Consider the following 24,672-nt stretch of genomic DNA (forward strand, 5'->3'; position numbering starts at 1 on the left):
TAGCACCAACAGAGAACAGGAAGAACGAACCTAAATATTTCAACACGTCCCGGTCATGATGACAGGGGAGATGTAATTCTATCCCCAATTTCATCCTCCAAACCCTTAATGATCTTTTTTTTTATTGGCAAGAGGAACGCATCTTTTTCGCGCTGTTCTAAAGGCTGATGCACACATGCGTTTAAAAATGCGGTGCCGCCTCTGCATTATGAGTTATGGCCAGATGCGGCAGAATGATTGTGGTAGCATTCTATCCTACATAACGGAAAGTTACAACGTTCTTAATGCCAACTGGCGCCACCTGCGCCAATAATAATTTTTTTTCCGCCTGCGATAGAATATTTAAATAATTTGTTCGGCAACTGCCGGGGTTTTAGGAATCACTTGCTCTTCTTTGCTTGGCCCTCCAACGAAGGAGAACAATCTACGACACTCGCCTTCCATGATGATGTTTTCTATATCACTTTATCCCAAAGTGCATAAAAATTTCCTCAATGTTCGATACGATTTTGATAATCATTTCGCTGCCATTGGAATTGCTGTACCACGAAAAAGTGCGAGGACAAGTGACAGCCACTTGCTACGTTTTTCTTTCGCTCCTTTTTCTTTTTTTTTTCCTTTTTAGTTTGAACTGCGCTACTTAAGAGAAGGATGGGATAGAGAGAATAACGTGAAAGACTGCGCAAGCTTCCACAACTTATTAACGAAGGCCAGTGTCTTTCGGTTCTTCGCCGCAAATGTACATACATCACCACCGTGCATCTTTCGTGTGTTATTCTGACATGCCCAGTCCTTCTCGTACTTGGCGCATTTCAAACTGAACAGATTGCACCAACGAGCATAAGAACAGCTTTGTTGACAGTCATCCGACCCTGCACTTGTCATATGGAGTGCACGCGCGTGCTCGCGTAACGGCATGCTTTCTTCAGTACGGATTTTAATAGATTAACCAATTATGTAATCTTAATTCGTTCACATGATACAGGAGAAGAGCAGACGATGTTTCTCTACGGTTAAGTCCAATGTGTTGTTCACTGTCGAACTTTTGGTACGGGACAGAAAGAAAGACAAATACTCCATCTTCATTGTTGCCACTTAAGCGGATATAAAACTGGTTCTTTTACAGGCTTTGTTCGAGTACGTTGCAGCCCTCGCAGAACTAACAAAGGTAACTTAGGTGGTGGTGTGAACAGCTTACCCTTGTCTTCACCAGTCACGGGGCTAACTTACAGCATCTGCAGTAAATACTGCAGGACATTGCAGCAATGCTCACTTACTTACTGCACGTGCTGGCCGTAAGCGGGAGTGAGGGACAAGAAGATATATAATGGTTTCATAGGCTTTTTTTTTTGCAAAATCATATTTTCCTTGTTCGTTCTCTCACTGTCGCGTGCATTTGACACATCAACTTTCGCTCATGGGGAGATAAAGGAAGTGTTGATCTCTATACACTGCACAAGATATGTAGCCTTAATCACTCACACCTTTCCCGCTCGACATCGAAGTTATAGAGGCGAGAATCGGTTGTGCAAGTCTACATCCTCTCAGCATAGCTCAGTCGTAATTCCGTTGCTTGTAATTGAATTTCAATGATCACACTGTGCAATAATGCAATTCAGATAATGAATCGTTCTATTTGCAGTTCGTCAACGCAGAGGCTGTGAAGGTGGAGACAAACGCCTTGGTACGCATATATTTTCCGAGACACTTTCAACTACTTGGAGACTCAAAAATATACATGCGGCGTTGTCGTCGGCTAATTGCGGTTACTCCACGGCCACATATTTGCGTGCATTACGGTATTGATTTCAACGTGTTAATGCTAACATTCCCGCGACCCGTTTCTTTATTTAACTCGGATATACATTTTGAAAGGTGCCAGATGTATGCCAAAGAATAATGAGATATACTTTCTGCAAGCCTTCACCATAATCGGTAGTGTGCAGTAGGTTCCGTTCATTAACATTAACTAAGTGAAAAAGGCGAGCTTATCTTCCAATCTGGGGATCTAGGGTTGTGAACGGGAATGGTTCATTCTTTCTGCACCAGTGTCTGGCGAGCCTTAAATTGATGAACTCGAGAATTTTCGTTTCACTGACGGTGAACGGCCGTTGTAATACCAATGCGATAAGCAATGTCCAGTTTCGGTAATTACACACGGCAGAGTATGACTGGGTTTGCGACTTTATTTGCAGGTTATCTCTCTTTGGACTGGGCACGTGTCTCAGGTTCGCAAGGTAATGAAGCGACCCCGGAGCGGTTTTGTGAAGGATGAGTCAATGAATATTTCTAGTTATTTAGCCATTTAAAAGCTTTATTTATTTAAAAGCTAAAATTTATTTATGCCATGACTTACCCCATTGTTGCCCGCGTTTTGATCCTATATAGGCAGCGGCTGCAATCGGAGAGGAAGTGACCTCGGTAAGGGACACACATGAGGCGTTCTGCGTGCTATTCAAAGAGTAGCAAATTTTTGTCGGTAGCTTTGGAGGAATCGCCAGTCAGAAAATTCTGTCCCACGAATGTCCATCGGATATACTTTCACGAAGATAGGGATATCCGTAGAATATTGAAATTGCTCCAGCGGATACACACGGAGATCCACTAGGCCGGGCTTCGAACTTCCTACAAACGTCCACCTTGCGGACATAACCAGGAGATACGGACGTAAGCAGGAGCTGTTTGGGATGCAGCGTGTATCTTGCCAGTGTTACTTTATCTCTTTTTAGAGGCGAGCATATGCTTTGTAGTGGAATCTAAAGCGTGTTTGTGCCTTTTTTTTTTGTATCCGCCACGATCGCCGGTCGTTTTATTTTCTGTTGCTCCTCTTTGTTTCCCATAAAGGAAAATTGGGTGTTTAAAAAAAGCAAAAAAGAAAAGAAAAGAAAAAGAACAGTGCAATACATGATTCATACAGCATCCCATCACGGAGCTGAATCGGATAGTCCGTGCAACAGGCGCAACAAGACTTCCGCTATATGTCTCCGCGGACCTACGGCTACGGATGTCCCTCCATAAATATCCCAGGGGAGTCCCACGGAGGTATTCCAATATGAAGATTGGGATCTATTTCGGACGTCCGTCGGAGATGGTTTTCTGTCTGGGTCTTTGCCCTATTTTCTTTGCCCTCTATCTCTGATTTATAATGTCTCGACTGTCTCAACCAGGCTCTCCTAACAATGTCTGGACAATCTGGAATTCCAATTCTAGAGGTAAGCTGGACGTTCCACTTTGTGCTATATTAAAGAGTTTCAGCAAACTGTTCTCGAACGGACAAAATGCTAATGCAAAGGCAGCTATACCTGATCGTATCCGACGTGCGTGAAGTAAGTACGTTTAGCAGACCGACCCCAAACTTACTAACGCTATGAACGGCGACTCTCCCGGCACCTAAAGGATGGAATGTTAAAATCCCTGCCACCAGGTCCTTCGCACCATACGCGTACAACTAGAGCTCACAGGATGGGTGTGGGTTTCAAACGGCAAAAGGGTGACAGCTTCTCTTGATGTCATCCCTCGTGCTGAGAGGCGGCTTCTCTGTAGGAACAGTCAGCACGGTGTTGCAGGTGCGCCATCGCGTTTCAAGCGATAAATACAACATTTCAAAAAAAAAAAAAAAAGTCCAAGCCCAAGGAGAGGCATGTTCGTCCCAAAGGTACACTCGGTCACTGCATCATAAAAATGATAAAATACTCATTGTTATGTTGCAGTGCCGGAGTGTACTTTTAAGTAATACAGAACAACACAACGGTGATCCAAATCACAGGAGAGCGTCGGCAGTCTTCGCACGTTGTTTACCTGAGATGCCAAAAGCTGCTTTGTCTTTCCTCTTTCCTTGTCATCGTCCTTTACATACTTTATAAGTGTGTAGACCGTCTTCCGTCTACACGCTTTTGAAAGTCAGAAGTTTAAACTAGAGATATGCAGCCGTAGAACATGATGTTTTCTAGATTTTTCAGTTCTCCACGAAAGCGTCACTGTTAAATTATGTGCCGTAAATTTATATAGACAGCGTAACGAACCACAAATATCTTCCTCGCATAACAAACAGATTATTTTTCAACCGGGTTTTCTAATAGCTGAATGCATAATATTCAGATAAAGCAACGAATAGCACGTATTGACGTGAGTTGTAATTTAAGTCGGGGTTATAAGCATTCAGCAAGAAAATGAAAACGCGATAAGGTGAGACGTTCAACAAATTTTCGTAATACATTCGACCCTTGTTTATCCCGCATTGACTGTTTCTAGCGAGATTTCCGGATAACGAGGAATCCGGATAGATGAAAGGCAGACACGTCAGCGGCTTTGAATCAAGCGTACGTTCGTTTGGAAAGTTGCCCGTGGTCCCTTTGCGCATAGAGTTATTTCATCTCCATTCAGCAGTTGCTGTTGACGCTAAGCCGATCATTGGGTCATCATGGATGCAGCGTAGAGATTCCATTTCGCCGTTCATGGTCACCCGAGAAATATAATAAATAAATAAAATAATAAATTATTCATCTCTTCGAAAAGTTTAAGAATTGATCTCGCCCTATTGATTGGGCCCACCCTACCCAAGGCCCGACGGTTGCCAGCACCAGGAGACATGAGGAGGGGGCCTGGGGCAGGACTGATCCGGAGTCACCCCTGAGAATCGTAATTTCTCTCCGGCCTTGCTAATAATGGTAAAATCGAGAAAAAGACCGCTTCTAGCGGATATCGTTGTTCGAATGTCAATAACACAAATTGTTATTTTGCATGGACCACCCCGTATAACATCATGCGATCTCTCTTGTTGAACTTTTACTTTTCTGAGAAATAATTCTACGCTTTTTGTCAAAATAGTGTATCACACAACTGGGCTGTCCGTAAATAGGTAGACATAATTTGATTAATGAAACATTGTTCCGGCGCCTTTGTTAACAAAGACACAGTACTACGAAACATAACCTAAGCCTTACGTGTGAATCTCATTGTTTTCTCTTCTTGCGAACCTGCAAAGGGCAACGAACTCGGTGAATGGGCCAAATGGGTAAGCAAAAGCCGAAGGCTTTCTCATATTTCTAAAAAGCACGCTCTTTAGAGTTATTAAACATTCCTTATTTTTTTGACGAAACCCTTCAGAACTTGCATGGTATGAGAGGACTGATCAATAAGCATCCTGAGAGGATGTATATATCCTGACAAGTAAAACACATAACTGAAACTTAGTGACCTTGAAATATTTATTATCCGAAGTCGCACACTTACCCCAGCGTTTTTCGAAACATTATGTGAAGTCTTTCTTGGAAATAACAAAATGTCGCTTCGTCATATTCATTTGAATGTCCAAGCTTATTGCAAACTCTTTCTCTGCAAGTTCACTTTGATATATGCGAGATGAAATTCAGGAGACTAGATGTGACGAATAAAACAAACAACGAAAGTGTGACTCAGAATTTTATCTGTCAATAGAGTGTGATATAGGCGCGGTAGCTTACCCGACTACCGGTAGCGGTCTACTAACGCTCGCTATTATTAAGGACACTGACAAACAAACTCAGATTTGCGAACACGTGCGAAAAACAGGTCACACGGTAAACTTAGACACCCCGAACATTCTGGCAAATGAAGTGCGTTGGGAAGTAAGGAAGCACCTCGAATCCTGGCATATCAAAAAGAATAAGGAACGCACGAACAAACAACCGCGTCCACTTCCTGATTGCTACGCTCGTCTTGACAAATAACGGGATTGGATGTCACGGTATTTCATTTTTGATGAAGAAATCGGTATGGGTTTCGAAAATCTATGATTTTAACTATTTTAAAGTGGTAGTTGCCAGTGGAGTTTTAATATTTTAATTGAGCATAAGTACACCTGGCACCTGCTCCACTTTCATCAACTCAAGACGTCATAGCTTTGTGCTGCCGTCATGTCCTTGCTCTTCTAATCATGGGGAACATCTCGCGGCTCAACCACAAGATATTCCATAGCAGACGACAGGAACTATGGTGTCGTCTGCTACGTGCGCGATACGCCGTTCCTGATATTCTGGCGCCGTGCGAATGCTCAACATGGCACGCATTGGCGCATCCTCATCGTGAGCAGTTTTCTTCTTCTTTTTCTTCCACTAGAATATTCCGTGGAGATGTCACTCGTGTGAATACACGCATACTGTATCGCATTACTGCTGGGTAACTGCTGTACAAGATGTATGCATGAAACTATCCATGGAACCCCCCCCCCCCTTGCCACTCGTATGAAATACCTAACTTTCCAGAAGAACTTCGTACGGGAACTCCACAAAACTGGACAGTGACCGTGTGTTCACACGAGCGATGTTCTTGCGGAAGACTGTAGTGGAAGAAAAAGCAAAAATACTGCTGACGAAGCAGAAGTTCCTCCTCGTATTACATTGAACATTCACACGGTAACGAAATATGAAGAGTGATGCACTGCGCACTTAGTAGATGACACCGCTACCGTCTTTCCCTGTCGTCTGCTACAGAATATCCTGTCGCTGTGTCGCAGGATATTCCCCACGGTTTGCAGTGCACGCGAAGGCACTACGTTGAGCGCTCCCGTGACAGCAGAAAACTATTATCGTTTCGGCAGCTTCCGATGGAGTGTTATGGGAAACGTCGCTCGTCTAAAGGCACGCTAACACTCCATGGACGCTATATCGTGCGGTTGTTAGGGTGGAATCCAGTCTGGATATTTTTTTATCCTTCCTGGTTTGCCCTGAAGGTTACGTCAGGTTACACTGCGCTGGTCCTAGCGTCTGATACGATGCAGTCCTTTTCGTTCCGTAAAAGTAAAAAAAGAATCGTCAATGTTTTTAAAGCTCAGCACATATACTAGGAGCTGTTGTGATTGACTAGTGAGGAAGTCAGAAAACGGGTTGGTTCAGGAGTGAGCCTTAGTGGCTGTGCAGGGAAAATGCCACCATGTTCAAAGACTGCGCAATCCTTTTCAATTGGCTACCATCACGTCCCAGAACATTAAGGGTATGAAGGACTCTCCTATCAGAACCGTGGGTTCTTAAGTGTTACTGATGGAGAGGACGTCGAAATTGCCGCCACGCCCCTCATGATGGACTGACTGACAATGTTGTTTATAGAACCATGTATTTGGCATCCTAGGTGGGTGTGGGGAGCATGTTTATTTAAAAAAAGACAGCACCAAGAAACCAAGCACACCATACTCGGAATCATGAATAATCCACCCTAAGAAAAAGAAGGGTTTGAAAAGGTGGAAGCTTTAGTTACCACCTAGGTCAGTATAACGTCTCATAAAACGATAGAGCTGTGTGAGCTAATTTTGCTTGTATTATACTAACGGAAACACTGACTTTCATTTGGGATCAAGTTGTTTTTGCATTTTAGTGCCCCTTTAACATCAGAATAGTGCTTTAGAATGAGAAACATAACTGCCTGAACGCATGCTCTTGGAGCGATTTTACTAACTGAAAGTGTAATGATGTAGACGCTGTGCAATCAACTACTAAGACTGAGACCGTCAAGAGAGCTTCGTGAAACTCTCACCTTGGCCAGGGTAAGCCACGTTATTACGTTTCTTCATTGTCAATGCATCAAGTTTTAACATGTGGGTTTTCAAAAGCGACGTTGTCAATTGAGAACATGAACGAACTCTAATAGGACATCTTTCCATCATCCTCACTTTCTCATCCCTTCCACAAGCAAAGCAATCCCTCCCACAATGGGGCAGTGTAGCGCCATAACGGCGGGGAATGACCCACCACATCATCATCTCATTAATGCGTGTGTGTGTGAGAACATGGGTAGTGTTTTCATAATTTCCACAAAGCTTCATCGCCACCCCACTCACATATTAACCCAGACGCGCTGAGGTAGGGTATCGCAATTCCTGCGGTGAAACACTTTATTCATGTACCTGTTTGTTGTTGTACCCTTTGTTGCCACGGAGCTAACTTGAGAAAACGTGTCAGCTCGTATTGTCGTTCTCAGGATCTCGCGAACCTTCTCAAAATCATGTGTAATAGCCTGCACTCCAAACCGCAATGGCAATGGTTCTGTTGGTATTTCTAGATACATCCTTCTCGGTTGCCCGCCCTACGAAGCTTTCAGATCCACACTTTCAGTGTCTATAAATCACCTGCACTCTCGCCCTCTCATTATGTCAAGATTGCTTGGTCCGTGGCCAAATCCAGCCCATCACCGTTCTGCACTAAAAGCACTTCTAAACTTTTTGGATCCCGTACCACTTCGGCCCTCACTGTGAGGTGCCTCATTATTCCATTTCACTCACCAGCAATGGCAATGGTTGGCTAGGAGCGTGTTATATGGTGGAGCTCCTGTTTTAACAGTGTGGTTCAGTTGCCAATGCGTTTTGCCAGTAAGTTTATTCTTTATCTAGCGGGTCTTGTTTCCCTTTCAATGCTATTTATCCTGACTTGCCATTCATAACGTTGAATCCTCATCTTTGAAATGATTTGCCCACACAGGACTTGCCAACATGGAGGGACTTTGGAAACTATAGCTTGGAGGTAAGATACGGTTACACGTAGCATCCACGTAGACGGGAACTTGTGCGAAATCTATGAAGGATACTATTTCGAACCTGATTCTGAATTCATTGTTTCAATCATAATCATCACCAGGGCATATGGTCACTTCGAACTGTAAATAGTTTTAAATGCGTTAAATCCTCATGTATCACGCCGTTGCTATCAATTATACGTTAAGTGGTAACTTGACGCATGTTAGATTGGGTACATGTAGAAAATTGGTTCTGTGAACTGAACCTGCAGTATATCGGCTTCGTCGGAACATGCTTTTGAATTGACATGCGTCAAATTGGCTTGTGTTTGAGTTTGATTATAGAAAAAAAAAAGAACCCGGAAGATATGGAATGCGTCAAACTGGCATTCGCCGGCAACACTCCCGCTTTCTGATCGTAAGGTTGCCATTCGAACGGGGCTGAGAACGCCACTATATTGGTGGCTGGATTTACCAAACTCCTTTCGTCGGACTCAGAGCGAGGGCGCCCTAACAGTGGTCGAACGCTAGGCTATAGGGCGCTCCGTAACGCAAGTATGTTCGGCTATTCCTCAATATCCGTGCCAATTACCGTGAACTTGACTAAATTCGGCACGCGCTACATATCGATGGGGAAGAAAGCAACCTTAGCAAATTTCCGAGTCCAGTTCATAAAAACTGACGTATATTTAAGTTAGATTATATTCACATCGGGCGCTGGCAATAATACTGTAAGAACAAATGTCGTTGACCTAGTGATTCTAGGTGGCGTAGTCTCCTCATTATAATTTATTAACACGCTTTCTGGGAGACCCTGTATACGGGTTTCTTAATTCGCAACATACTTTTTTAAACAAAAAGCTATGAGAGGAGCATAAATGCTGTTTCTGCATTTCAGTTGTACGGCGAGGCGGACATCCTCCTCTCGAACAGAGTGTAACTACTAGATAAATAATTACTTACAATTCATTTACCTCAGTAACTATGGGCGAAAACGAGGCAGCAGAATGGAAGACAATCCACGCTGAAAGCTATTATATTTTTCGACATCCTGAAACCAGCACGTACTTTGAGACATCCATTTCTGAAATTCGCTGTGCACTTACGTGCAAAAACGATGATCCTGTGCTACTCTAATCGTTTTTTATTAGAAAATTTGTAACGCTTCAACGAAAACACTCTGTACGTAGAATGCAACAATACCATGAGGCTCACCGGTAAACAATGTGAAATGGCCGAAGCAGACCACATTTAGGGACGACACAGACACACAGACAGATGTTTGAATTCGAGGCTCGTCAGCCAGCCTGCGGTGCGCGTCGCCCTCTGAAATCCAGAACCAGTGATATTCCTAAACACAGATATGGTTCTTTCACGCCAGAAATAATCACGAAATTCGACTAGGACCGAAATGATATCGGGCCAAAGAGGCGCAAGGGGGAATATAAGCATGAATGTGGGCTGCTGGAGCAAAAGGCGGTCTCCAGTTTCGCGTCGTGCTTATCTCCGAGAAAATGTATGCCCTAGTCAGACGGCAAACCTAAGTCCGTTAGCGGAGCGGCCGTTACTTCACCTGTAGTCCAATCATGATTTCGAATGACATCGTTCTGCGCCCTGATTTGTTGAAAAGAGGAGGCGTACTCCTTTTTTGTGGCAATTATGAACACCATAATTGTAATAAAAAAAGGTGTACGCCTCCCATTTTCAACAAATCAGGGCAGAGAACGATGTCATTCCAAATGATGATTGGACTACAGGTGAAGTAACGGCCTCCGCTAAAGGACTTAGGTTTGCCGTCTGCCTAGGGTATTAGACTGTGCTTCGGAAATCACTCTGGAGTCCACCCCTTTCAAACTTAGCACACTAACATAGCTCTTACTTTATTTTTTCAAGATGCTCAATGGTGTTATCAGGAGCGTAGCGGAAAAGGTAAGCAGTAGGAAGTTCCTGACCTTACCGAAAACGAGGCCCTTGGCATTTCTACAGACGTGACCTGCAACATATCGCGAAGGAGGGTCAGAAACCGCTTGAAAAGCAATATGAACCTCTTCATAACGTTACATTCGTTTCTTGTGGGTATCTCTCGCAACAAAGTGTTCCACATGGTCGGTTGGTTGCCTGGTTAGTTGTCCCAAAAACAACATTATTTAAATGGTAATGAGTGGGAACATAAGTGAGCATAACGATATAAGAATTTGTGGTGACTGCTGTTCCAGAACCCGTCTGAGCCATATCCTGTAAGATACTCTTAATTACACAGAGAAGGAAATGCAATTGAGAATGGTCGAGCACCAGTCCGCGATGCTCGATCAGTGGGTTGGTTTGAATTTTTCTAATAATGACCCACAGAAAATAAACGGAAGGCCATGTCGAGGAAGAGCTGCTTTCGAGTCCAGCCTATTCGGGAGGTCTACTCTCCTATACTGCAGCTGCTGTGTGAGCCTGCCATTGCATTAAATGTTTCAATTCACATTATAAACGACGGTGCAAAAAAGCGAAGTGATGACAGCCAAAAGACAAATGGGAGCTTGCACTCATATCACATCACACTTATGTGTGATGCGACACGTCTGTGTTGTTACCACATAATAGTTACTTTACACCATGTCGACGAGATGCTCCTACCTCGTCCTTTGCCGTATATGTATGATTATGGATATATAAGAAACCAGTACAGGAGAAGATGTGAATATAGTATGTGCATGTCCTGTTTCTTGAATGAGGTCCCTTGGTAAGAATGACTTAGGAACGAAGCGAGCTGGTGACTAGAATACATGACGAAAGGACCTCTAGAGAGTCTGCGACAAGGTTAAGGCGGAGGGGATAGTAGGTCAGCTATTGCTTACTGACACAGTTCTCGCACGAGCGGATTCAGGTGGTTTCTCACAAAAGCCGCCTAGTCTGGTCATTATCAACAACCCTTACAACAATATCTTGCCACATAGAAAAACAGCCTTTACGACATACAAGACGCTTTAAAATTACAGAAGTTCGATCTATGTCCCAACAAACATCAGATGTCCTGACAAACGTCTGCAGGATATCCTCTCTTGGACAAAAGGATTTCCGTGGTGGGATCAGCCTGAATATCCCATAGATATTCATGTGACATCTATAGGAGACCAGGATATGGACATTGTTTGAACGTCGCAGGTATATTCCTGCAATGTCACTTCGAGATACTGGGACAAATGTGGGACGTTTATGAACCGTACGTTGTTCTGACTGTTAAAAATATGATGTGCACTTACTTTTACCTAATACATCCGAAGTGACGATGCCACGGTGATATGAATGGAAAGTACATACTTACCAAACATAGGATCAAGGTGTTTAGGGTGCTCTCGCCGTAAAAATAAGAGCAGTCTCTCTTTTTGCCCCCTCCACCGCGTACGCTGATTAGAAAGGAAACCAGAACATTTACAATAGCCTCTGTTGCCGAAATGGCCGGAGCATATACTGAAATACGTTGTTTCTGCTTTCAACGCACGTTCTTTTAAACCATCGTATAGGAACCTCTTGGTTTGACCTATATGTAAATGTAAGAGAGGTCGTATGCTAGCGGAATTTCATAGATTACATTTGACTGGCATTCGACATAGAACGTCTTACGGTTTTTATAGGTTGCCTCAGTGTTTTCAAATGTAGTCTAACCGAAATGGTAAGGTAGTCTATCCAAAAATCATTCTTAAAAACAACAGTAGCGTTGTACTTACGTGCTACAGACAGCAAATTGTGTGATACAATATGAAAATAAGGCACTACAACACAAGTACCAGCAGAACCAGTCAATGAGGGGGCGTGAGGAAGCACACAATTTCCCAACGTGACAACAAAAACTCTGGGTGGCTTCAGCTTCAACAAGACGGCGAAGCTGACGTATGATTGAAGAGAGTGCGTACATGACTTTTCTTTAAATACATTTAGGAGTCGACCATAGATACCATTACATAGCACCCGCAGAAGCACCGTAACTTTTCCATAACCCCACCGTAAACAGAAGTTTAAGACCAAGAAATTGCAAACCCCATTTTCTGGATGCTCGACAGTAAAGACAAGTTCCGGTGAGGAATACATGATAACCCTTTTACGCTCACTCATAACCAGAGATGGGTGCGGGTATGAAAGTTCGTACCCGCGGGCGCACGGCCCGCACCCGCAGCAATGTTACTGGTGCAATCTGCACCCGCACATCCCGGTGCGTACCCGCGTGCCCGCAGCTCTATGCGTACGCAATTTTCAGTTTTTCCACATGCATGATCGTCACAGCACGAAATTATTTATTAATGCTGGGGATACTCTCAGTTACGAGCCACTTTTCCAAGGCGCTAGACGCTGTTGCGAGTGCTGACATGGCTGCCAGCTTACTAACGCCAAGCGTACTAGCCGTACAAACATAGTCAAAGAGTAAGCATAAAACGCGGTGCCAGTGAATGAGAAAGTTGTCACACCACGGAAGGTCCTGGTATCGGACTTGGAAAGCACATTGTGCCAAATATTCGCAATGACTCGGGTCGTGCACAGAAAGCAGAAGGGATGGCTTTGTGCCTGCTGGTATTGCGGGTAACCATGCGTAAACCTCGGAGATAGTGCGGGGATAGACCCGCGCCTTACTCGCAACCGGAGATGACACGGAAATGTCTACCCGCGAAGAACAAAATTGCGCGGATATCCGCGGGTATACTGACAGCCGCGCTCATTTTTACTCACAACATCTTCATCAAACGACAAAAAGACACAATCAGTGTTCAAGTAGATTTCAGTAATGACCGGAGCTATGGCGGATCAAGTGCAAACACCCGTCTTTTGAATGGGTGTATGCTGAAATAAACACTTAAAAATAAAACGTAAAAAATACACGCTGAAGATACCACCCGTCAAAATCCATCTGCTGAAATAAGCCTTTTAAGAATCCACGCTCGTAAAATCCACACCGTCAAAATAAATCGTAGTTAGGCATAGCGGGAAAGTCTGCAGTAGGTTTCTCCGTGGGCAACAGGATATTGTGTTAAACGAAATCCACAATATTGACGTTCTATATTCACATCTGTTCCATAATTAACTATGTTTCTTCCAATAATAGTTAAGGAAATCGAAATATCCAGCTTGAGAGTGAAACGACGACGCGTATCAATACACGAATAAGAGTTGAGCTCGTGGTACAATGCCATTCCTATATACGCTGGAAGGCCTCATGGCATAAAGGGATTCTTTCCCCGTTTCTCCCCACACTCAGGGATATGCTGCATAAGTAGTCACGGCACGTGGAAGTGGTGGATGCATGGACGACTACTCGTGAGTTCACGCTAGCTGACGCTTCGAATCCGTCCCCTTCGTTACTGTTCTCCTTCATAGAAGAATACAAATACTGTAGTAGTAGTAGAACTATACGAAGTACGAGGTCAAGGAGAGTGTGCGCACAGTCCGCTTCCAGTAGAGCGAAATTGTCGTTCTCAGATAAATGGTCATTCCGAGAGTGAAGAGCGTACTATTTTCTCATGTGGACGTAGAAAGCTTCGGCTGCCCAATAAGAGAGGATGCATTTTGAAAGATTTATTTCGACGCGTTGATTTTGCGTAGTTTATTTTTCAGAATTTATTTTGGCCACATTGGTATTGACACAATTTATCTTTAAAAGTTTATTTTAGTAGTTGGATTTTTAAAAGATTTATTTTTCAGCGTTTTATTTTGAATGGTTTACATCAGCTTCACCCCCTTTGAGTGAACAACTGACCGTTAATGTTTATAGCTGTTGATTTTAGATACTGCACAAGTATGGGCAAAAAGCCGGTAACAGAGATGCCCGCTGACGATTGGAAACCAGTGATGTGATCTACCAAATAGATCCTCACCCCGCCCAGAAGCATGGAATCTTTCACATAATAGTAAAAATCTTTTATGTTTAGGAAAGGTCCCCGGAAAAATGCCTCCGGGGATTACGTCACTAGGAAAAAGGTCATTCAGCAAAACGGTCCCCGGAGGTTATCTCAGAAGTACGTTTCACGGAGACTCTAATCCGTTCTAATCCGTGACTGCTATAGCGCGAATGTTCATGTCATTTGTGCATTGCTGACATGGTATCATGCTTAAAGGGGGACTACCGCATCCGCCAAGGTCGATTGCAAAACTACAGTCCCATTTTACTCCACGTTCACCATTGATAATCACGCCAAAAATCCGGGGCGAGTTAGTGGAGTTGTTTCTCTGGAATTGAATCTTACGCATGGCAACAGCAGATGACGCATGTTGAGAGCATTCCGTAATTCCCTCTCTGTAGGCGTCACTTGGAGAACGCCAATCATAGAGCGCCCTTTGGCGGGGACGTGGCCAATCAGGGGGTGCCAGAGAGACCTTGGCGTCAGGGAGTGATGGGGAGTGATGGAAGTGATGGGGACTGTAGGTCACGGTGAAGTCTGAGATCGGTTCGTGGAATGCTGTTTCCAGCTAGCGTCCTACGTGTTTGTACACCCAAGAGCGTAACACCGCCTGCTTTTGGAGCGAATTTTTGGAATGGGTTGTTAGGTAAGGGAACAACAATTTTTATTTCGGGGTTCATACTGCCAACACACGTGCTGGTATTCTAGGTGTAGTCGGGAGTACTGCAAACATACGCCCTCCGAGGCCTCACTCGTAAAGGTGAGACCCCACACACGCATGGTTGTGAGACATTTGAAAAATATGTTCGCCTTCCAGTGGAAGAGGACTGGAACAATTTCTGCAACGCACCAGATAAGCATCAACGAATCTAAGCGCGTGGACATCACCAAGGGGCACCAAAGCGGTGCACAGTTGACGGTCTACAGATGGTAGAAAGATATCGCTCAGAATAGGTGCCATGCACGACCCTCTGCATATTCCTCTTGTTTGAACAAACATGCCTTCGTCGTCTCTGGTGTAAGTAGGGATTAAATATATCTGCAAAATGTCTAAGGAGTTCTCTACAGATACACCATGCAGGTTCTGCAACTTGACCTTGTCATTTAGTTGTATGCGCTCCCTCACCGCCTCAAACAGTGCCTTATGAGGCATCGAGTAATCTAAATCACCAACATCGACTCACACGATGAACGGCATATCTTCACATCCTTCAGACGAAAATTCTATGATCGGGGTAGAGTTTCGAATTGCTAATACATCACTGACTTTTAACTCTCCTAAGTGATTTTGTAGATACAAGGAGACACATTTCTGCCACGTATTCATCTTCTTCTAGACCTCTTGTTGTAGTACCTTATTTTCATATTGACTCAGACAATGGACCTTTCCCGTGTAAGCGTATGTGTAGCCACTTGCGTGCGACTGCCATGTTCGCTGGGGGACATAATCGGTTTCAAGGTTACGCGGACGTTTCAGGCCGTGTCCTGTCGACGCTTTGTACTCGCAATGAGTAGAATACGTTTTCACTTTTTCCGCATTCTTTTTACAACGGTCTCTTGCTAATTTCCCACGGAACACGCCAGTCCGAAAAGCGTCCCCATGGTTATAGACGAACCTCTGTTCACAAACACGTGATGTCACGACGAGACCGGTTCGAGGTTACATTTTGCTGTGGTGGTCAAGAAGCGGGAAAAATGCGTCGGTTGATAGGCTGATCAAGCTTATAGTGCCACACAGAGCCCTATATTAAAAGAGAGTCCGGCCATTGGGAGGAGTCACAAAAAGGGGCTTGACCTGTCAATCACTCTTTCGGTCCTATGATTGGTTTGCTGTTTACCAAGGGGTCGCCATGACACCTAACTGCCACCCAAAATGGCGACGAAATCAAACACAGTGAAGCGGGGATTTCGTGACAAAAAATTTTCACAGTCTACTCTGATTTTACGCTGCAAATGTACATCCTCATATACGTTTCTTGGAAAGCAGTTTCAACTTATGGTCATCCATCGACATCTAACTGAAAATGATACGTTTTGTCGGTCGGTGTTAGGCCTAGTGAACACGGCAACCACAACGAGATCATAACAAAAACGGCAGTGTGCTGTACAATCTCATATTTAATTGCTGAATTTCATGGATATAAATATTCTTGCCTTTTATATTCCAACTATTCATGTAGATTTGTTTAAAAATCATACCGGCAACAGAATGTGTCCCAGTAGGTGGTTCTGCCGGCATTGGTACAACGATGGAAGCAGACAACAATTCCAGACTTGCCTTATGCTCCCTAGCTGGCGGTCATCAAATTTGCACCCGAAATCCACTAGTTTCGCAGATTGCGAGAGGTACCCATTTCAATCTCATCCAATCCACTTGCCACCCAAAATGGCGCCGCCCGTGTTGGATACGAGGACAAATAGTGAGAATAGGTTTGTTGATAGCGCCCCATATTTCAAGACTTCATTGGTCGGAAAGCTGAAAAAGTGGGTGGAGCTTCAAGTATAGGCATGCCCCATTAATGGCCAGACTCCCTTTTAATATACGGCTCTGGTGCCACCAGCATGCTAGAGCCACCAGCAATCCAGGTGCCGGCTGTGCTGTCTGGGGTTTTTCCTGGGTTTTCCTCAGACGCTTTCAGATATATGTCGGCACAGTTCCCTTAGAAGTCGGCCGAGGACGCACATTCCCCAGGGAGTCAGTCGTGACGTTGCCCACCTCTGTGAGGCCGACAACGGCGAGCGCTTTCACCATCACCACCACCACCACCTTGGCATGGCGGCAAAACGTAATCGATCACGTAGGGGCTCAGGTCGTCTATTGGGACGAAAGATACGACGTTCGACACTGTGCCGTCAGGGGCGATGCGAATATGGAGATGGTCACTTTACTGTCTGTAACACGTATGTTCAATGTTACTGTTGTTCTTAAAAATTATTTTCGCTTAGATTATGTTACACCCTCTGAAAAGACTCAAGCAACCTATAAAAACCATAAGACCTATGTCCAATGTCAGTGAAATGTCATCTATGAAATTTTGCAAGCATGCGGCTTCTGTTACACAGGTCAAACGAAGAGGTGCGTAAACGATCGTTTCAAGGAACATGCGTTGAAAAAGTATATCGGTCATCCCTCTGATACTGCAAAGCATCGTTATGTTGTAACGGCTCGTGTTCCTACGTGGCAAGATACTGTTGTAAAGGCTGTTGGTAATGATCACACCAGGCAGCTTTTGAGAGAAGTCTTCTCAATCCGTCCGTGTAGGAACTGTGTCAGTAAGCGGTCGGCACGACCTTCGGCCCTTTGATGAGACTATCATCCCCTCCGCCTTAACCTTCTTGAGGACTCTTTAGAAGTTGTATCCTTCTGCAAATAAGCTCTAGCTGTATAGTATAGTAGCTGTGTAGTTTTTCGTCGTCGCCTTAGTCTGTTTTTGTGTGTGTGTGTGTGTGTGTGTGTGTGTGTGTGTGTGTGTGTTTGTCATATCTCCCTTGGTAGGGAAGTTGTTTTCCACGTAGCGTAATGGTTATCAACCATTCGGGACCAGCAATCGAGAGGTGTGGGGTTCGACTCTCGCCACTGTACGGGTTTTTCGACGACTGCAATTATTTCAGTCTTTCAGTGACACTTTATGCAAATTGAATTTGACAAGAAACGGTGTATGACCAGTACGTATGACGTATCACGAGAGAGAACAATTTTGTTGTGATGGTTGCCAAGGGACATTCTTTTCGGCGTTAGCAGTGCTGAGTACCCTAAACATGAACGGTCAATGAACAACAGATACGTAAAAAAAAAACAAATAAAGGAACTGCTCATAAAAGATGCCCGCGGGAGGGAAAATGAGTCTCACGAGGGTTCGTATACCGTCTGACGTGTTTATTTTTCCTGTTGTTTTTCAGGACTACACATACCAGGCAGCTCTGGCTGAGGTAAGACAACTTGTAGTCCGGTAGCCGTAGTTGAGATGAGACGACACGGAAAACTACCCACTTTCTAAGTTTGCGAGATGCGCACTGTGTGGCAGAAAAGAAATAACCTATCGGACAGAGCTAGAGTAATATAGTTGTGCTCTATCAGTACCGTAACTTCCAACTGACAATTGTAACGCACAGAACAAGAAGAATATACCTCCAGCACTCAGTACGATCAGGGACACATTGCAGTACGTTTATATCATTAGCATATTCCGTATACTTTTACCTGCGGAACCCGTTGCTGCACATATATTTGTGACTGGGAGGTTATCACGCTTCAGTTCAACAGGAATTTCAGATAAGGAACTCAGTTGTTGTCACAGTAGCATTTTAATGAATGGGGGAGCAGCTGACGAGAGCCTATATATTTGTCAATTTTGTCAGGCTTGCATGACAACCCATGCAGCTCGCGAATCGGTCGAGTAGGAAGCTCTAGCACGCTATCCCAATTTCATTGAACTTCTGGAGGCAAAATGAAATGGAAACTAGAAAAGTGGGTGTTTATTTGTGCTTTGTATTATTTATTGGTGTTGCCTTGGCTGATATCCAAGCACACAAAACTAAACAAAATGAAGTGCATCACCTTGGAAAGCGATCAGAATACCACTGTTCTTGAAACTTGAAGAGATGTCACGCCGATGAAACGTTTCTCATGATCCCTCATATAATACACACATCGACTTTTAACCGTATTCAGTGCACCGGCGTCGCACTTACCACGCAAAAATAGGGGCGTGACCGACAGACACATCCCTTCCAAGCGAGCTTACGTCAACAACGTCCAGGCCTCTCGGTCAATTGTGGACGATCGGGAGCGCACACTCCTGGGATCACGTGGGTACATGGTGTCGCTGTGGACAGCAACGACGTCGTATATCTCCTCTTCTCGTCTTCCACTCTTTGTTTTACCCCATTTGCCTTGTGCGCATTTTTCCGGACTCTGTGGCAAATATTGACCAGAAAATCTTCATTGTGCTCAGCGTTTACTAGTCTTCCGACCTGAGCGGCAACACTATTATTAGTCGCATGAGGAGAACATTTGGTTAAAACTGATTTCACGGCGTTTCTTGCAATCCCTATTTTGATGGTCTTAGATATGTTAGAGTAGAATAGCATGTTAGGTTTCCGGCCCCTCTGTCGGTGCCTCCAGCGTAGATTCTGAATTCTGGCCTTTTCTGATTAATCCCAAGTCCAAGATTCGGAATTTGTCATTGGTTATGTTTTCTATTGTGAAACTAAGTCCCGGGGCTGCTCGCTCATAGAAAGTAGCCACTTGATCCGAACAGCTGCTGTCTATCTCTGGTCTGATTACTAGAATGTCGTCTACGTAGTGAAAAATTTTTTCACTTCAGAAAAGGCGAGCATCTTTGCTGGACTTACCAACGGAGATGCCAGAAACTACTCATGCCCTTCTACTCTAGCATCTCTAAGACAATCAGAATATAGATTGCAACAGACGACGTGAAGTCAGCCCTAACCAGTCCTGTCCAGTCCTCATGAAACTAATAATAGTTTTGCCGCTCAGATTGGAAGACATCCTGCTTGCCACAGAATGCTGAAGAATGCGCACAAGGGAAAGGGAGAAAAATAGCAGAGAAGTAGTTATTCATTAGAGAACTGATATTTTGAGGCTGGAACAACAAGTAGTTATTCGTTATGTGCATGGGTAGTAACACTACTTGATGGAGATAGCTCGCAAGTATAATGTAAAGGTGGTTTGACACAGTTGGCACTTTTATGATTGCTTGTGTTCTTCAGGCTTCAGGAAGCTTAAAATTTCTCCGTTTCAGACTCGTGTCACAATTGGTCTGGCACCCGAAGCAACAACAACAACTTTATTTCAGGATGATGGGTGGGGAGTTTGTGAAGCGCGGAATGAAGTATCGGGTCCCGTTACAATGCGGTGAAGTTCTGCTTTTAGAGTATACACTCTAAAAACTGAACTTCACCACATAGCACGCTCTGCGCCAACCATTGCCAGGAATGATACGGTTATCGCTTCTCGTTGGAGTAGAGAGGGAGGCGTACGGCTTTTTATGTCAATTTGGATACAGGAAAATTGCCACAAAAAAGCGTACGCCCCCATTTCTCTTCGAATTCAAAGGGGTAACCCTGTCATTCGTGGCATGGTTGGCGCAGAATGTGCTATGCGGTAAAGTTCTATTTTTAGAGTCCAGCAATGTAAAATCTCGCGGCCTCAGAAGTTGGGCGGGATTGCGTGACGTCACGGCCCGGAAGAGGGAAGCATGGAGAGGCGTTGTTCTATCTAGGTGGTGTTGCAGTGCCGCCGCAGCAGTGGGGGCGTCTGACGCTCGCATCTGACACCACAGCGCACTGTAGCGGAAGAAGCAGCACTGATCTTTAAAATTCGTTCATTTAATATCTAAGCACTTTTAGGGCAAAACATTTCTCCATAAGCCGGTGCCGACCATAGTAGCATGTGTTTCATAAATGTGTTTCCGGATGCGAGCGTTCATTTGAAGTTGCATATCACGTTGGAATCATGCTATGAATTCCTCCATTGGTATGGATGATGTCACCATTAACTGTTTACCCCCGTGTGTTTTGCTCGCCCTCACCCTTCATTGATTACACCACATGTTTCCCGTTATAGCTGACCGGCTACCTTGTTCAGGCACCCAGCAGTAGGCAGAACGTACGTACAAAAGCCATTATGATGTTTGCTCTCAAACGTCCTGCCAAAACAGACGTATTTTTAGATAATAAACAGACACGAACTGCATGTTTACGGGTTGTTTCGGCTGCACGGTGACGTAAGCATCAGCTACCCACCTTAACGGACATCGCAAGGGTGCACGATCGCGATATAGACGATACACGAGTCTCGAGATATGGGAAACAGTATCATCAGCATGTTTACCCCCGAGTTCGTAGATATGACTTCACTTGAAGCCGCGTCTTGACTCGTGCAAGTCTGCGCCAAGCCTTGTCATCGCTCAAAACGTTTTTTTTTTTTTTTGTCTTTCATGAACCCTCGCGCTTGGCTTACTTCGTCAAGCCGTAGCCTGCAAACTTTAATTACGACTGGGAGCGACATTTCCGCTCAAGTTAGCGCCTAAAATTTGCATTGCTGTGTGAAAAACGACATTTCTTAGCGTTGACTTACAATATGTGTACACAAATTGATGATGAATCAGCTTAAGTAAAGCTAAGCTAAGCCAAGGCAAGATTCTGAGTGTCACGTGACTTCCCGGAGCTGCCGTACTCCAGCGTTGTTCAAGTCAGGATCAAGGTAGCCAGAGCGCTGACCTTATATTTTCACCACGCGTGTAAACTCGAGCTCGCTGCGTGAGAACGCTACAAGCCGAGCAGGGTTTCTGAAGTGCACTGGCGCTCTTCCAAAGTATCTGCACGCCAAGTAGAGATCATATCACATCTACGAATTCGAGGGTTAGTCTCGACTCGGTGGATCACGAAATCACTGACAATGCTTCGCGGCAGAGCGCGGACAACAAAGTGCATTTAGAACTAGTTGTCTGAATTGCATCAAATTGGAATACTTTGCACGGTGACACTGACCATGAAAAAGAAAGCATCAGACATAGCTTTCTATTTTATTTTTTAAATCTTTGGTATGAGTCGCTTGGGTCTTCGACTGTCCCTTTAGTAAAACGCGTTTGTTCTTCCTGTGGTCCACTATTTGTGATGACTTCACAGCGCGATTATAGTTACCGACAACATGTCTTTCAGATATACTGGACCATGGTTAAGCTGCTACCAAAGGTACAGTCGTTTCGATTCGGTTTTCAGCCATGAGCACAGTGTCGTACTCGAAGGTTTTGCCTACTCTGGGAAAAACCGTAGGCGAGACGGAGATAGGAAATCACGCCTGATCTGAAATCAGTGTTGGATTGTCTACTATTTTATAAGCTGAGGACAGATACCGAAAATATAGGGGAAAATTACTGCAGTTACTGGCAAAGACTTTGTGTCAGTAACTGCTGTAATTTTTATTCTTTTTTTTTCGCAGTAGTAATGACCGACCATGCCTTTGTGTCACAAAGTCACGATCGGTCATGGTCTTTTCCTGAAACTCTCGTAAAGTGGAACTCATTACAACCTGCTGTTGTTGAGTGTTGAGCACTGTTACAGAGTTTGTTAACGCTCTTTCGGAGTGTTATGCACCGTCAGTACTGCTATCCGTGCTGTTATTGCATCTCCTGTTTTGGTCCTTATGGGGACAGACAAATAGGTTGTGATGTCTCGTGCTGTTGTATGAACGTCTGTGATCCATTATAATGTTGAATTTGATACTTGTGTGATTTTGATACTTGAATGTGGTACGTGTCGATGGGATCAATGTATCAGGTTTAGTTTTTTCTATTAGTTTGAGCTTAGGCTATAGGACTGGGAATAAGTCTTCTTTCCTGTATGTAGTCAGAAGATGTATCCACACAAGTAACCAGAGTGTAGCAAGTCGCCATTGCTCAAAATTCGATGATACGACAGTCTGGAGGTAGCCAGTAGTAGCAAAGTAGCCAAAAGGCGACCCTGAGTGAAGACGCTTGTGTTCAGTGATCCAGTATTTCAGCGTGGATGCTGGCGGCGCTGACGTCAGTACAGTGCACGCGACCCCGCGTTGCGGTTAAATATGGCGATGCCTTTATGTGTAGCGTGTACAAAGGAAAACCCTAATGTTAGAGCGCGCTAAGTCAACTAAAGGCGCAGATATAGTCCAACGTTTTTGGCGTCGCAGTCAGCGACAGCCGAAGTCAGACACGCCAAGCAAAGCGATCCGGTAAATTTGCGTTTATAGCGCGCGCGCGCGCGCGTCAGCAGTGGCCTGCAACCGTTGCGCATGCGCAAAGTCGCTGTGACTGCAGCAGCGCGACTCCGACTGCGCGAGCGCTTTCGGGGAAAAATAGAACATGCTCTATTCTGCGCGGACGACGTCCTAGCGCGTTGAATGCCGCCGGCCGCACTAGCCACTAGACTATAGAGGGTGTGATTTCTCCCGGCGTAGCACAACTGTGCAGCGCGCGTGGAGGATATTCCACGGGAGATGTATCTTTCTAAAGTTAATGATCGTCATCATACTACGCTTTTTCAAAGCAACTCCACGACTTCCCTGATGGTAGTGGTGGTGGCGTAAACCGGCTTGCCGTTGTTGGCCTCACGAATGTCGCCTCCCTGGCCTGTGGCCGTTGGCCTCCCTGATGTCATCGCTGAAGGTCCTCCTCATTGGCCAACACGAATACAACGCTAATACTAGCGCTGAAAAAGTTGACATGAGCTCACCTCCTGCAAGCAGTAATTTTTAGCGATTTGGAGCACTATGGGCAGGAAAATATTGGGCTATTTTCTAGGGCTGCATAAGAAATCGCTATATGTCGGAACATGCCTTAAAGTGTCTAATGTGAAATGTGGAGCAGGCGGTGTTCCTCTACATATAAACGAAAGAATACCTTCGGAGAGCTCGCCACAGAACGTGCGTGTTTCAGCATAACATTGATTTATATAATTTTTCATCCGTAACAGCTAAGAGAGGCATACTACTCCCATTCAAACCAGCAGGTAAGACACATTCCTACATCACAAGTTGGCCAGCAGCACATAGAAAGCTATTTGATGTGGTGCACATAGTGCTCTCCACACGGCGAACCAGCGCACATCTGCCCGCTCACACTGTGCCAGTGCTATGCTCTCACAGCTACATACATATACAGGGTGTCCCAGCTAAATGCGAACAATTTTCTTTTAAATGTATATCTCACTTTTTCCGAGACGAAATCAATTGCAATATAGCAAATGATGAAGGGCTCTCCTTAGAAATGCATTAGCAAACTCGTAAGAGAAAGTCTGAATTAACTTTCAATTACTAACGGTTTAACTATAAAAGCTATACGAAGTTGTCCCAATGAGAACATCTGGTCCCTTTGGTCACCTGATACCGGCGCAGTTTTCAGAACAAAAATCCGTTCGATAGATCGTCCGCAAAAAATTGGTGAAGGAACACATTTTTTCTTTATTTGTTCATTGCGCATCTTCCGAGACGCGTCTTTCCTTCACCCCCAACGGGAGAGGGTGGAAGAGCACACTATCGCCTCTTGCGTGCTGGAGAAAGATTAAAAGGAAACAGAAAATGCAACCCAAGATAAGGGCAGTTCCGATAGAGTCACCCGATACATTTATTTTTTATTTGTTTTCGTAAGGTAAAACTCATCTTCGACATTGTGCTTCCTCACATCGAACCATCACATCTCTTCACCCTCTCTGGTCGAACATCATTCGCATGTATTGCCATTTGGTTTCACTGTGTGACTGGGAACGAATGTCATTCGCTGGGAATGACATTCAAGTTGCCGTCAAAGAACGATGC

General features: G+C 44.5%; 1 protein-coding gene across 1 annotated transcript in view; it reads left to right on the forward strand.

Moving 5' to 3' along the window:
• LOC135400172 (uncharacterized) overlaps nucleotides 1-24,672 on the forward strand; it is a 69,936-nt gene that overhangs the window by 36,777 nt on the left and 8,487 nt on the right. The window contains exons 10-22 of the mRNA XM_064631911.1: nucleotides 1,127-1,168; nucleotides 1,643-1,684; nucleotides 2,196-2,237; nucleotides 2,389-2,421; nucleotides 3,168-3,212; nucleotides 4,985-5,014; nucleotides 7,448-7,516; nucleotides 8,448-8,489; nucleotides 10,375-10,410; nucleotides 18,258-18,287; nucleotides 20,947-20,988; nucleotides 22,044-22,076; nucleotides 23,832-23,867. Coding sequence (XP_064487981.1) covers nucleotides 1,127-1,168; nucleotides 1,643-1,684; nucleotides 2,196-2,237; nucleotides 2,389-2,421; nucleotides 3,168-3,212; nucleotides 4,985-5,014; nucleotides 7,448-7,516; nucleotides 8,448-8,489; nucleotides 10,375-10,410; nucleotides 18,258-18,287; nucleotides 20,947-20,988; nucleotides 22,044-22,076; nucleotides 23,832-23,867 — 522 coding nt within the window. The remainder of the gene's footprint in view (nucleotides 1-1,126; nucleotides 1,169-1,642; nucleotides 1,685-2,195; nucleotides 2,238-2,388; nucleotides 2,422-3,167; nucleotides 3,213-4,984; nucleotides 5,015-7,447; nucleotides 7,517-8,447; nucleotides 8,490-10,374; nucleotides 10,411-18,257; nucleotides 18,288-20,946; nucleotides 20,989-22,043; nucleotides 22,077-23,831; nucleotides 23,868-24,672) is intronic.

This window comes from Ornithodoros turicata, chromosome 7 (genome assembly GCF_037126465.1).
Source record: "Ornithodoros turicata isolate Travis chromosome 7, ASM3712646v1, whole genome shotgun sequence".
Classification (NCBI taxonomy): domain Eukaryota; kingdom Metazoa; phylum Arthropoda; class Arachnida; order Ixodida; family Argasidae; genus Ornithodoros; species Ornithodoros turicata.